General features: G+C 41.0%; 1 protein-coding gene across 1 annotated transcript in view; it reads right to left on the bottom strand.

Moving 5' to 3' along the window:
• LOC134582999 (cholesterol 24-hydroxylase-like) overlaps window positions 1–12,644 on the bottom strand; it is a 90,149-nt gene that overhangs the window by 27,556 nt on the left and 49,949 nt on the right. Inside the window, exons 6-8 of the mRNA XM_063439736.1 lie at window positions 8,103–8,241; window positions 7,697–7,807; window positions 4,578–4,734 (exon numbers count right to left, since the gene is read on the bottom strand). Coding sequence (XP_063295806.1) covers window positions 4,578–4,734; window positions 7,697–7,807; window positions 8,103–8,241 — 407 coding nt within the window. The remainder of the gene's footprint in view (window positions 1–4,577; window positions 4,735–7,696; window positions 7,808–8,102; window positions 8,242–12,644) is intronic.

Here is a 12,644-nt window from a genome sequence, read left to right as displayed (position 1 = left end):
CACTTTGCCGATATCCAGTTGCTGCGGAGTCAGCCACTTTTCCACCTGTGCATTCAGGGCGGACAGGAGTTCTTGTCCGGTGTGACTCTCTGCTTTCAAGCAAGTCAAACCTAAGACGGCGTGACACTGCCGTATCCGGGATGTGGAATAGTACCTGGGGAGCTGGGGGGGTGCCGTTGATGTGGAGCAAGAAGCAGCGGCACAAGAGGACTCAGCCGAGGAGGTTATGGAAGAGGATGGAGTAGGAGGAGTAGAGGAGGTGGCAGCAGGACTGCCTGCAATTCGTGGCGGTGTCACCAACTCCTCTGCAATGCCACGCATTCCTTGCTTGTCAGCCGTCAGCAGGTCTACCCAATGCGCAGTGTAGGTGATATACCTGCCCTGACCATGCTTTGCAGACCAGGTATCAGTGGTCAGATGGACCCTTGCCCCAACACTGTGTGCCAGACATGCCATGACTTCCTTTTGCACAATCGAGTACAAGTTGGGGATTGCCTTTTGTGAAAAGAAATTCCGTCCGGGTCCCTTCCACTGCGGTGTCCCAATAGCTACAAATTTTTTGAACGCCTCAGACTCAACCAGATTGTATGGTAAAAGCTGGCGGGCTAATAGTTCGGACAAGCCAGCTGTCAGACGCTGGGCAAGGGGGTGACTTGGTGACATTGGCTTCTTACGCTCAAACATGTCCTTGACAGAAACACAGGACTGTGGGCAGATGAGCGGGAACTGCTCAAGGCGGGAGACGGAGTGGCGGATGGTTGAGAGGGGGCAAGAAGGACAGCAGTGGTTGACGTGGCTGAAGATGCTGGACCAGGAGGAGGATGGCGGCTTAGAGTAGGCGTGCTGCTTGTACTCATGTGTTGATCCCATAGGCGTTTGTGATGTGAGATCATGTGCCTACGCAAAGCAGTTGTACCTAGGTGGGTGTTGGACCTCCCACGACTCAGTTTCCTTTGGCACAGGTTGCAAATGGCATCACTGTTGTCAGAGGCAGACACACAAAAAAAATGCCACACTGCTGAGCTCTGCAATGACGGCATTCTGGTGGTGGACACAGCATGCGTTGATTGGCGTGCTGTCGGGCTGACCCCGGGTGCCGATGCATGCTGTCTGACTGTGCCACTAGCTCCTTGCGACGACCCCCCCCTGCTTCCAACTCGTCTCCTCCTCCTCTCTGTCTCCCCATCTGAACTTTCGCCCTGTTCTTCTTCTTGCCGAGCGGGCACCCACGTGACATCCATGGACGCATCGTCATCATCAACCGCTTCGCTTGTATCTGACAACTCAGAAAAGGAAGCAGCAGCGGGTACAACATCATCATCATCACACCGTACCTCCATGTGTTTAATGCTGCCTGCCTGAGACATATCCCTGTTATCTACATCCTCTAGCAATAATGGTTGCGCATCACTCATTTCTTCAAACGGGTGTGTGAATAACTCCTCTGACATACCAAGTAAAGCGGCTGTGGTGCTAGTTTTGGTGGTGGCGGCAGGCGGGTGAGTGGTATCTTGAGAGGTGCCTGAAGCTAAGCTGGAGGAGGATGGTGCTTCAAGGTTCTGAGCAGAGGCTGTACAAGATTGGGTGTCCTGTGTTAGCCAGTCAACTATGTCCTCAGAACTTTTCAAGTTCAGGGTACATGGCTTCTGAAAACTGGGCATTATTCTAGGGCAAAAGGGAATCACAGCACCACGACCACGACGGCCCCTGCGGGGTGGCCTGCCTCTGCCTGTCATTTTTTTTGGGATTAGTGGTACTATGCGTGCAAGCTACTGTGAGACCAGATTTGATTGGCAATGTGAACTGTAACAGTTCTGCAGAGCACACACTGTAGGCCTGACAGAGCCGCTTGAAGACAAGTAACTGCTATTCAATCTATAACAGTGAAAAACAAATTTTGGTTTTAAAAGCACGCTATAGAGACACCAGATATGATTGGCAATGTGCACTGGAACAGTTCTGCAGAGCACACACTGTAGGCCTGAGACACCCGCTTGAAGACAAGTAACTGCTATTCAATCTATAACAGTGAAAAACAAATTTTGGTTTTAAAAGCACGCTATAGAGACACCAGATATGATTGGCAATGTGCACTGGAACAGTTCTGCAGAGCACACGCTGAAGGAAGGACTGACAGAGCCGCTTGAAGGACACTGACTGGCTGCCATTAGCTTACACTAGAAACCTTTTTTCTTTGTAAAAGCACACTAGAGAGACACCAAATATGATTGGCAACTGTCAAAGCACGCTGGAACAGGTCTACAGAGCACACGCTGAAGTAGGCCTGACACCCAGACGCTTGCAGACAACTAACTGCTCTTCTATTACAGTGAAAAAAAATTATTTCTTTAAAATCTAAAGCTTAAGCTATTGTTAAAACAGATATGAGTGGTGGCACTGGGCAAGTAGGCACAGTATCCAATGTGAACCTCACACAGAAGCTGGCAGGCAGGCAACTGCTCTTCTATTACAGTGAAAAATAAATATTTATTTTAAATGTAAAGCTTAACCTATTGTTAAAACAGATATGAGTGGTGGCACTGGGCAAGTAGGCACAGTATCCAATGTGAACCTCACACAGAAGCTGGCAGGCAGGCAACTGCTCTTCTATTACAGTGGAAACTAAATTTTGGTTGTAAAAGCACGCTATAGAGACACCAGATATGAGTGGCAACTGTCAAAGTACGCTGGCAGGGTTGTGCAGGGCACACGCTGAAGGAAGGCCTGACAGAGCCGCTTGAAGGACACTGACTGGCTGCTATTAGCTTACACTGGAAACCTTTTTTCTTTGTAAAAGCACGCTAAAGAGACACCAGATATGATTGGCAACTGTCAAAGCACGCTGGCACAGGTCTGCAGAGCACACGCTGAAGTAGGCCTGACACCAAGACGCTTGCAGACAACTAACTGCTCTTCTATTACAGTGAAAAAAAATGATTTCTTTAAAATCTAAAGCTTAAGCTATTGTTAAAACAGATATGAGTGGTGGCACTGGGCAAGTAGGCACAGTATCCAATGTGAACCTCACAGAGAAGCTGGCAGGCAGGCAACTGCTCTTCTATTACAGTGAAAAAAATTATTTATTTAAAATCTAAAGCTTAACCAATTGTGAAAACAGATATGAGTGGTGGCACTGACTGTGCAAATGGGCAAGGCATCCAACCTGACACAGAAGCTGGCAGGCAGGCAACTGCTCTTCTATTACAGTGAAAACAAATTATTTATTTTAAATCTAAAGCTTAACCAATAGTTAAAACAGATATGAGTGGTGGCACTGGGCAAGTGGGCACAGTATCCAATGTGAACCTCACACAGAAGCTGGCAGGAAGGCAACTGCTCTTCTATTACAGTGAAAAAAAAATATTTATTTTAAATGTAAAGCTTAACCAATTGTTAAAACAGATATGAGTGGTGGCACTGGGCAAGTAGGCACAGTATCCAATGTGAACCTCACACAGAAGCTGGCAGGCAGGCAACTGCTCTTCTATTACAATGAAAACAAATTATTTATTTTAAATCTAAAGCTTAACCAATTGTTAAAACAGATATGAGTGGTGGCACTGGGCAAGTGGGCACAGTATCCAATGTGAACCTCACACAGAAGCTGGCAGGCAGGCAACTGCTCTTCTATTACAGTGAAAACTAATATTTAGTTTAAATGTAAAGCTTAACCTATTGTTAAAACAGATATGAGTGGTGGCACTGGGCAAGTAGGCACAGTATCCAATGTGAACCTCACACAGAAGCTGGCAGGCAGGCAACTGCTCTTCTATTACAATGAAAACAAATTATTTATTTTAAATCTAAAGCTTAACCAATTGTTAAAACAGATATGAGTGGTGGCACTGGGCAAGTGGGCACAGTATCCAATGTGAACCTCACACAGAAGCTGGCAGGCAGGCAACTGCTCTTCTATTACAGTGAAAACAAATATTTAGTTTAAATGTAAAGCTTAACCTATTGTTAAAACAGATATGAGTGGTGGCACTGGGCAAGTAGGCACAGTATCCAATGTGAACCTCACACAGAAGCTGGCAGGCAGGCACCTGCTATTACATTACACAGGAAAAAAAAAAAAAAGCAGCCTGATGTTATAGCCCTAAAAAAGGCTTTTTGGGGTGCTGTCCTTACAGCAGAGATCAGATGAGTCCTTCAGGATTGTAGTGGACACTGAATACCCTAGCCTAGCTATCAATTTCCCTATCTAATCAGCAGCAGCTAAACTTTCCCTCCTCTCACTAAGCATGCATCTTCCGAATGAATCGAAAATGGATGCTGGGAGGGAGGTTGGAGGGTGTGGAAGGGAGGGAGTGCTGCTGATTGGCTGGAATGTGTCTGCTGACCGAGAGGCACAGGGTCAAAGTTTGCCCAATGATGACGAATAGGGGGCGGATCGAACTGCGCATGTGTCCGCCCGCCGCGGCGAACGCGAACACGCTAAGTTCGCCGGGAACTGTTCGCCGGCGGACAGTTCGGTACATCCCTATTAGCTATATTTTAACTAATATGTACTCATGTCAATTTCCGGAAAGGTTTTGAGTCTTTGTACCACTCAATTCATTGGACAACCACTGTACCTGCCCCTTTGAAGATCTGGGTCAAGATATCGTCAGGCACATCATCTCCATCTTCTAGAGCCCTACGTCGTTTTTCTATGCATTTTGTTGCCGTTTCCCGGAGGAACCTGATACTTTCCTTGACATCTTGAATAAATGCTCGCTTTCCTGGCATATACTAGAAAGAAACAAGACTATGGTTAGTTGTGGACAAGCTTTATGATTTCCATTCTGCATCCACATTTTTCATGTTCTAAAGGTGAATCTACTAAAGAATATAAACTTCAAAGAGTATCAGTAAGTGGGAATTATTAATAATGCAGTTATCAAAGATAGAGACCATTGGATTGGAACAGCGCGGAGATTTGCCATGCATGTACACTAGTGTCCGACTTGATGACTGATGGAAGAGAGGGTGGGCACCTAAAACGTTTCGCAGGGCAACATAACATTAGGAATGCATATTTCTATTCCTAATGCTATAGTGTTCCTTTAACTTTATGCATGGATCTTACTTATTATTACAGTCGTCTGGGTCCCATTTTACCCAAATCAGTTTGTTTTGTTGGTGTTAATTGGTGGAAAAAAAACAAAAAACAGGTGTGATCATCCACAAATTCTTGCTAATTTATTATACACTTCTACTTATGATTAAGTACTCTTGTAGCACAAAAAATAATTAAACTTCATATCCAGAAGTAGAAAAAAGTCGGTAGATACAGCGCTAGCTTGGGGGCAGCCAACACTGATGATTGGGATACCCTCAAACCCAAACAGGTAAACTGAGGAACTCACAAGATAAAATACAGGTTGTGCCTAATGGCAATGGGAGAAAATACAAGACTAACAATTTGTGAAAGATTGAAATATAATTCCAAAAGCTTGATTGCCTGTTTATTCTTAATAGCCCCAAATAGGGCCTAATGGTAAAAATAATTATTTGTAGGATGGTCAATTCTGATATCCTCAACGGGTCAGCAGTTGAAATATGTAACAAAATTTAACAGAAAATAGACCTCTGATACTAGAAGTACTTTTGCCCTTTAAATACAAATACTTTTCTACTATTGACTTTGACTTTGTAGCGGAGCTCCAATACCACGACTAGGTATCTCCACCGTTTCTTCCTCGAAGTTGTAAGAAGCGTTGTTGTGATTATAACCCTTTCACCACAGCAACTAGACGGCACACAGTTCTGCGAGTCAACTGTGGTTTTTTTAGGCCACACTCTGCTTTTTACGCACAGACTCCCAGCATGGGGTCTCCATAGAAAAAGGTACAAGTCACTCCCAGGCGCCTCTGTGTCTGCGAGATAATTGTGTCGAAAGCAGGCTAACTCAATTATCTCTCTGTCACAGGGAATAATACAAAATCATACAAAACACCCCAAAACATATCAAAATTATACAAGAACTCCACAAAAGTTATATCCATGAATAGCTTGGATCTGAGCGCCCAAGTTGTCCAAATACCAGTAGAACGTAATTGTCATTCGGGTAAAGTTTGGACCGGCCGCCCATGAGGTGATAGCCCAAAACAGTTCCACAGGAAAAGAGGCAATGGGCAGTCTACTTTTGGGAGCTCCTTTAGGGAAGCGAATGCTCCCCCTGATCGGTAATTCCTTTCTCCCGAACGCCATTCTCCTAACTCGTCTAGAAATTGAACAGGCAGAAGTTTAGAAAAAGGGTTGTGTGTGTTAAAACTGATATTGATTAAAAAAATATTTGTCAAAAGGGTAGCAGCTACTACACTGAATGTGCAAACCTCCAAACACACACAAAAGGATTTAATAAAACTATAGTTAAAGTAGAAATTGAGTGGGTTTTTAAATTAAATACCTTAATAGCGTATGGATTAAATTGTGATTTTGAAATCTGCCACTTTTTAAAATAAATATAACACCATAGTATTTATTTAGCACATTTAATAGTATGTATACTTCACTATCTTTATACAATACCCCTGTAATTTATACATTAAATGTGCAAGGATAAGGACATAAACATATATATATATATATTAATTAAAACATTTTAAAAAATACTTACCGTAGTTTAAAGACAAAGAAGACATAAGTATACTGTGTATTTATTAAAAATATAATTTTTAATTTTCCTTTTTTCTTTGTTTAAATGCTCATTTAAAGGTCTGTTTCAAAGAGTGTAATATTGAGATATATATATATATATTCTTTTTATATATCTAACCTGGTAAATGAGAACGTGTCGAAACCAAAAAGAGGATTGGAACGCAATTGAACCCGTTGGAATACATCAAAATCATTAGCAGAGGTACAAATAGTAGAACAGGGACTAGGTCTATTATACCGGATTGAGGAAGCCAACAGAAGTTGAAACGCGTTTCTGGATGATACAAGGACTTTATATTGGTATTTTATATTGAATCAATTTTGTTTTAAATATTATAATAAAATTCATTTTTTAAGACCATCACCTGAGTTCCTGCACTTCTAAAAGAAGGTGGTGTAGTCCTTAACCACAAAATACCTCTGTACTTTAGGCTCCACACTTGTGAGCATAATTGCTACCACATACTAAGTTTTCTTCTTAAAGCTATATCACACTATTTCTACCTATTCCCTCTATCCTGAGATACATCATTGGAAAAAGGGATCTACTTAAAGAACCAATACAAGAGAGGGGAAGGTCGCCTAAATGGACCTAAAGGCTATACACACTCGAGCTAGGTTTATTAGCTCTGGACCATGCAAGTGTTCCACATTAGATTTCTTAGCGGTACAAGTTTCCTCTGCGTTCGCAGGATCGCATAGCTGACCTAGGGTTCCATACACTTGACGACCATGTACCACTACCTGCATTAAGGAGACAAAATTAGGGCCATTCCTTAGAGCACGTGTGTTAGGATATACGAAGGGCAGCCACACAGGGAAAGCACTTGAGCTAATTGCTCATTTGCGGTTAACAGCCAGGGGTGGTCAGTGTTCGTGGGGTTATAAAATGGGGACCACACATATTCTGTTCGGGGAACGAACAGAGGGGGTACGAACAGTGGAACAAAAAGGGAAATAAGTCTTGTATAGCGGATCCATAGTAGACAAAATAAAATCATTCAAAATAAAAAATTAAGTAATAGTAATAAAAAATAATAATTCTACTAACCTTTGCCAGTGGATTGCGTGTTTCCACCATACCTTTCATTATTACCGAGATTGCTCTGGGAAATGGTGTTTCTTTGTCCTCAAGGCAGTTCAAATCCATTGCAAAAGCCACCTATAAATTAACGGAACCTTCATTAATGCTACTATACTTTTCCACACCATTCGTTTTAACTAATTATTTTTCAACTGTAGATAATAAGTAAATCTCTCCCCCCCTCCCCCCTCCACACCAGAATCTCCTTGTGTAACAGTTGAGTAAAGATGTCGTTTATACTCTGTCTAGTTCATTATTTGAAAATATGTCAATTTTAGTAAGCTGGCAATTCTTATATACCCAGCCTCAAAGAATATGAAATTTACCCAGATTACTCTCTGAGAGTAACAGTGTTAAATAATGAGTACTTTACCTTGGCGATGATATCCAGTGTCATCCTGTTCATTAGATCGTGCATTTTAATCTCTTGTTTACCATCTGCTTTTTCTGACAATACTTCCATAAGATGCTCTGCATTTTCATTAAAAGGCGCCATTAATCCAATCAGGTAACTGGGAAGGAAAAATGCCGAAGTGGAATAAATTATGCATGGATTGAGAACAATAAATTAATAGTAAAAAGGATGGAAGTAAATACCCAGAATCCTAAAGCACTGGGATTGCATTCCACTAAATTAAGGTTTCTAATATTCTGGAAACTGCTTTGTGATGCAATGAGTGGATTATGAGTATAAGTCGACCCGAATATAAGTCGAGACCCCTAATTTTGCCCCCCAAAAAACTGGAAAAAATGTATTGACTCGAGTATAAGACTCGAAATGCAGCAGCTACTGGTAAATTTCTAAATAAAATTAGATCCCCAAAAAATTACATTAATTGAATATTTATTTACAGTGTGTGTATATAATGAATGCAGTGTCTGTGTGTGTGTGTGTATGAATGCAGTGTGTGTGTGTTTGTCAATATAATGCAGTGTGTGTGTGTGTATGAATGCAGTGTGTGTGTGTGATGCGGAGTGTGTAACCTTGGTGGGGGGGGTGGGCATTCTTCTTATTATTTTTTAAAAATATTTTTAAATTTTTTATTTTATTTTAATATTATTTAAATTTGTATGGTTTTTTTTTCCGGGGCTCTCATTTCCTGGTGGTCCAGTGGATGGGCTGTGCAGGAGGGGGGCTGGGAGCGAGCTGTTACTCATCTTTACAGGAGCTCCGGTCAGCTCCCTTCTCCTGCGTTCCGGTCAGCTCCACTGTAAGTCTAGCGGCCTGAGTGCCGCGCGGAGCGTTGCCACGGTAACCTGTGGCAACGCTCTGACGCCGCGGCTATCTCTCGAGACTTACACTGGAGCTGATCGGAACGCAGGAGAAGGGAGCTGACAGGAGCTGCAGGAAAGGTAAGTTACAGCTTGCTGCCAGCCCCTAACAGGACCGCCGGGCTTGTAATGAGCCTGGCGGTCCTGGTCTGTATTATGGCAATGTAAGTTGCCATAATACAGACAGTGACTCGAGTATAAGATGAGTAGGGGTTTTTCAGCACCAAAAATGTGCCGAAAAACTCGTCTTATGCTAGAGTATATACGGTAAATCGATTTACAAAACAGCATAATGCTACATAACAGGTATATGTAACTGCCATGAGGCAGCATTGTTATAATAGTTTATAAAAGTTAGAGAAAGCTGTGTTACAGAGAAATAGGGCCTAAAAGTACAAGGAAGAAATCAATCCCCTTACTACAAAAAACATATATACACAGTTTTTACTTTTTGAAAGTTACAGGGTCAAATATAGGGCTAGCCCATTTTATTTGTACACATTCAAATTTCCCAGATTGATTTGCTGTGCCCATGTTGTCTTTGAGACCGTATGGCAAAAATTAAAATTATCCCATTTATGTCATACCATTTGCAAAAGTAGACAATCCAGTGTACTTAAAGTGAGGTATGTTAAGTTTTTAGTAGTTTTTTTTTAGTAGCCACTTAATCTCAAACCCTAGCTAAAGTTAGTGTTCACATTTGTTTTTTGCATTTATGACACAAACAACTATAGTTTCACTGATGATATCATCATCATTATACATTTTACTGCTCTAAAACACTCATATTTGTGATCTGCAATGTCTCACAAGCAGAGGAGTAACTAGAAACCACCGGCCATGGTGCAAAAACTGCTGTCACCCCCTCCCTGCGTTTCATTCTGCCCCCTCAGCAACTCCATCGGTTTCAATCTCCCCCCCAGCAACTCCATTGGTTTCATTCTCCCCCTAGACCCTTCATTTGTCTCTTTCCCCGGCCCCTTAATGTGTTTTATTCTCCCCCCTAGCCCCTCCATGTGTCTCACGCCTGTGGCGGTCCAATGGATTGGAGCATCATGTGATCGGCTTACTGACACTAACCAGATAAATAAGTAGACACTGAAACAAAAGGAGAAGAGAACCCTCCCTGTGAGCTTACAATCTAGATGGGAAACATTGAGACATTAGGTTATGGGGAGAAATACAATTCAGACGTAACAGAAATTTGACCATGATTGTGTCACCATAAGGAATACAGTAAAGTATAGATACAAAAAGTTAGGTGTACAAAAAGTCAGAAGGGACCGTTGTTCAAAAAGCAGAGACCGGTAGAGAAAGGAAACTGGTGGTGGAAAAGGTATGTTCATTGGGCAGAAGAACTGACCAGGTATATGTGGTCTGCATACAAAGTTAGGTATTTTGTCAAAGTTAAACCCGTTGCCCGCAACTTTTGCTGTTGGATTTCGATATAATGCCATGATTGCATCCAAAATGGTTCCCTCCAGGCCAAGTGACATTAAGGAGTACTGTAAGTAGCTCCACCCAACCCTGTCAAAAGATTTCTCTGCGTTTAATGACAGGGTTAGAAGAGGGGGTCTTCTTTTGTTGAATTATTTCTAAGAGGTCTATTAGTTTCCAAATACTAGAGGTTGGGGACCTTCCTTGAACAAAGTCCACCTGGTCCGGATGGATTTTTTCCCCAATAACCATATTTAGTTGTGCTGCTATGATTAAGGAATACAATTTGATATCAATTTGATATCAACATTTTAAAGTGCTATTGGATGATAATTAGAGACCTCCAAACTACTTTTTATCTTCAAAATTGGTATTATATTTGATTGTAGCATTTCTATTGGAATTGGATTTCTCGTACTGAAATCATTGAAAAGTTTGATGAGTTGGAATTTGATATTATCTTTTAAACTGTTATAGAATTTATTTAAGAAACCCATCCGGACCATGAGAATTCCCAAAAATATTTATACATAGGGGACACAGATCAAATAGAGAGATTAACTATTCTCTTTCAAAAAAAGAATAATAAGGGGCTGTTAGCACAATGTAATAGACTAATAGAAGGTTCGGAGAAAACTATAAAAATAAAAGCCCTTGATAAATGGCAAAGATATTTAAATATATTAATTAATAAAAAAACAAAGGATGTACTTCTTAAGTTATACCAACGGGTAGTTGGTCCTTATACTTCTAAAAAAATGTATCAAGTAATAAGTGACTAATATGATCTTTATTTGTACTAAAACTTTATTTACAGAAAATATCAATATCAATATCACATTTGTAATGTACTTGATAAAGAAAAAGAATAAAAACAAAACAAATGTTAGGTATGTGTTTTGCCTTGGTATTGGTGGGTTAAGAATTAGGATGCGCAATGCGGTAGGAGGCATGGTAGGCTGAACGGAGCAAGTGTGGACAGGTGATCATAATGGTGAAATTAGCTTAAAGGTACACTTCACTGCCCAAATACAAAATAAATAAAAATCACTGTTCAGTAGATACGCTAAATAAAAACTTGCATTTAATAATGCATTTTTTTTAAATGGCGTTATTTCCATTAACAGCTTGCAAATACTGCAGATATATTATCTGCTGCCTTTGAAAGCCCTCCCATTCTAACCTCGCCCAAACTTTATGTGCTCGTCCAATCACAGACTTCGCAATGCAGCTCAATGAGAAGCCTTTGCAAAGCAGGTGCTCTGGGCAATAGCTGCCACTGCTTAATACCTACATCCATACACACATACTGCCTAATAAATACATTGTACATTAAATACATAATTAATGTGATAAATGATATATTCAATGCATTTGGTGAATTTAATTTATAATAAGATTAGCACAGACGAGTACACACACTGACAGACACACTTACTGACTGACAGACACACACTTACTGACAAATAAATACTCAGTCACTGACGGACACAAAACATTCACAGACACGCACTTACTGACGGACACACTCAGACACACATTAACTGACAGATATACACTCACTCACTGACACACAGACAGTCACTGACAGATACACAGAGTCACCGACAGACACACACACACACTCACTGACACACACACTCACTCACTAACAGACACAGACACTCACTGACATACAGGGAGTGCAGAATTATTAGGCAAGTTGTATTTTTGAGGATTAATTTTATTATTGAACAACAACCATGTTCTCAATGAACCCAAAAAACTCATTAATATCAAAGCTGAATATTTTTGGAAGTAGTTTTTAGTTTGTTTTTAGTTATAGCTATTTTAGGGGGATATCTGTGTGTGCAGGTGACTATTACATAATTATTAGGCAACTTAACAAAAAACTAATATATACCCATTTCAATTATTTATTTTTACCAGTGAAACCAATATAACATCTCAACATTCACAAATATACATTTCTGACATTCAAAAACATAACAAAAACAAATCAGTGACCAATATAGCCACCTTTCTTTGCAAGGACACTCAAAAGCCTGCCATCCATGGATTCTGTCAGTGTTTTGATCTGTTCACCATCAACATTGCGTGCAGCAGCAACCACAGCCTCCCAGACACTGTTCAGAGAGGTGTACTGTTTTCCCTCCTTGTAAATCTCACATTTGATGATGGACCACAGGTTCTCAATGGGGTTCAG

Source organism: Pelobates fuscus, chromosome 13 (genome assembly GCF_036172605.1).
Source record: "Pelobates fuscus isolate aPelFus1 chromosome 13, aPelFus1.pri, whole genome shotgun sequence".
Taxonomy (NCBI): Eukaryota; Metazoa; Chordata; class Amphibia; order Anura; family Pelobatidae; genus Pelobates; species Pelobates fuscus.
The sequence above is the reverse complement of the archived record's forward strand: the minus strand, read 5'-3'. Positions and strand labels throughout refer to the sequence as shown.